The sequence below is a fragment of the Cupressus sempervirens genome, chromosome 7 (genome assembly GCF_028749045.1).
Source record: "Cupressus sempervirens isolate cs-2001-9-10 chromosome 7, ASM2874904v1, whole genome shotgun sequence".
In the NCBI taxonomy this organism is placed as follows: Eukaryota; Viridiplantae; Streptophyta; class Pinopsida; order Cupressales; family Cupressaceae; genus Cupressus; species Cupressus sempervirens.
The window spans coordinates 267,392,247-267,394,888 of record NC_143124.1 but is presented as its reverse complement, the minus strand read 5'-3'; the positions used below and the strand labels follow the sequence as shown (position 1 = coordinate 267,394,888).

General features: G+C 39.6%; 1 protein-coding gene across 1 annotated transcript; it reads left to right on the top strand.

Moving 5' to 3' along the window:
- The first annotated feature begins 537 nt into the window (after positions 1-537).
- Positions 538-2,133, top strand: LOC149546463 (putative UPF0481 protein At3g02645). The gene has a single exon (XM_089793977.1). The coding sequence runs from the start codon at positions 538-540 to the stop codon at positions 2,131-2,133; it is 1,596 nt and encodes a 531-aa protein (XP_089650103.1).
- Positions 2,134-2,642: the final 509 nt, after the last annotated feature.

Sequence of the window (2,642 nt, the reverse complement as noted above, 5' to 3'; positions counted from 1 at the left end):
TCTGTCTATCTTCTATTTTCACATCGTGTAGCTTTAAATACACCTTGCTTATAAAAAATAAAGAGATCTTCTGTCTACGCCTCCCTGTATGCTTTTCCTTGAATAGCTTCTTTGGAAAAGCGACAAACGCGGCTTTCACGATTAAGTATTCTCAGACAACCAAAAAGAAAAAGATAATTGGCGTAGGAGATCTTTTTCTTTTTCCTTACGAAGGAATTTACACGATCTTTCACCGAACTAGGAAGTCGACATCACGGAACAAATCTCTGTACAATCACCTTACCAAAATACATACATAATGTTTAACAGTGTACTGTGCTGAAATTCGAGCAAATTCTCGTATTGTTTATGTAGTGAACGTACATTAATCATTGGAGAGCTGTAAAATTGACACTAACCCGAAACTCAGATATGCCGAGATTACGAAGGTAAAGAAACGTTATCCATACACGTCAAGATGTGTTATAAGAAGTGGCAAGCGATATTCCTTAAACAAATTGTTCTAAATTATATGATATCTTAGTCCTTGCTGGAAAAATGAGTTTTGATATGGCACGCAGTTTTAATGATTTCATTGTGGAGATTGTTTCCAAGGCCGAAACGGCCAAGGAAGCGAGGGATAGGAAAGAAGCATGCATTCTCACTGTGCCGATAGCCATTCTAGGCCAAAGCACCAAGTTCTACCATCCCACCATGGTATCTTTGGGCCCTTACCATAATTACTCTCCCCAGTATTATGGCAAGAAGGTAGACCAGTCACTCACAGAGAAAGAAAAGGAGCGGCGCAAGGAGCTTGATGGAATGGAATCGGACAAGTTGTTAGCCGCAAGAAAATTCTGGCAGCTTTCCGATGATCCAAAGCACAGGCAAAAGCTTCAGGCTCTGATAGAGGTATGTGAACGGAAGAAAGTGATTGATAAATATGACAGAGATTTATCTCGTATCCCTCTAAAGAAATTTGCTCAGATGTGCTTTGTAGATGTGGCTTTTTTGCTTGAATTTCTCAACACTTTCGTAATGGGTTTCAATAAACACGAGGATGGTATCGACATCAGCAGCACCCTTTCGCTAGTTTACAATGGATGGGACGATACCTCTGCTCAGGTAAGTTCTAGCCATCCTGTTTTCTATGAACGCAGTAACAATCCTGTGCTCTTCGCCATTTTAATGGATGTGATGAAACTTGAGAACCAACTGCCAATGGTGGTTCTTGAGAAAGCAATGGAGGTAACACAGAAGAAGACCATATTGGAGGACTTGCTCCGCCATCTATGTTTGCATATTTCCCCTATAAAGTCCCAAACTCCATGGCCTTGTAATAGCACTCTCAATTTGGTTGGATGCAAACACCTCTTGGATTGCTTAAGGCTTACGCTTGTCTCCAGAGGTTCATGGTTTTCTTATAAGAAGAACCTAATAAGGCTGGCTTCATCCGTTTCTGACTCATCTGGTTCCGATTGTGATTTCAGATCCCGTGTGCTTCAGTTTTTATACTGTCTTGTTAGTCCTTGTGTCAGGAAAAAGGAAGTTCCTGAGATAAGCGAGGAACGGTATCTTCCATATGGAGCAGACAAACTTAAAAGAGCAGGAGTTGTGTTCAAAGTGATGGATCGTGGCGGGATCCATGACATCTGTTTCGACACGAAGACTGCCACGCTGCATCTTCCACAAATTGATGTTGGGGTCTGGACCGAAGCAATTTTCAGAAATTTATTGGCATATGAGGCGTGCTATAAAAGTGGAAGCAGTGAGCTTTTAGAGACAAGTAGTGATGAAGATCAGAAAGTTGTCACTCGATTTGTCCTGTTCATGTCACAGTTGGCTGAAACTGAAAAAGATGCAGACGTTTTGAGGGAGGAGAAAATCATTATGAACAATCTGGGTGACAGCAAAGAGGTGGCTAGGATGTGGAGCGATATGAACAGTTCAAGATGGATACCGAAATGCAATCAATTTGATGATATCACCAGGGATCTGAATCAGTACATCGGTCAGCAGTGGGCGGTCTGGTTCGCTGAATTATGGGAGGAATATTTCTCAAAACCATGGCTCGTCTTGGCCGTAATCATAGCGATTATTGTGTTTGCAGAAACCGTCGTAAGCCTCTGGTCCTCACTGAAGAAGAACGTTTAAGGAGTGTGTCTGTGTTTAGATTTCTATGTAATTTGTATTTGTAATCGTAGAGTTTATTGTGCATGCAGAAACCGTCGTAAGCCTCTGGTCCACACTGAAGGACGACGTTTAAGGAGTGTGTCTGTGTTTAGTTTTCTATGTTTCTATACCAGGAGGCTATTGTCAAGAATAGTTTTTCTTCTTATTGGGATTTTTCACATTAGAGAAAGGTTTACTGTTTTTATTGCACATTTGCTATACAAAACAGAATTCTAATAGACTTGCATATCAATTTTACTGATCACGTCTTCGTTTTATATTGGGTTGTGGACGATTCTCCTTTTATTATTCTTCAGAGTCGACCAAATTATGGATGTAACTGTTGAACATTAAATTGTATGGAATAATTTAATAACATAATATTGTGATTTTGTATTCCACATAAAAAGAATTTCGAAATATTATGATTATCTTAAATAATGTGTTTTACGGGCAATCTATTATTAAATTATTTAAGTGTTTCTTCTCAA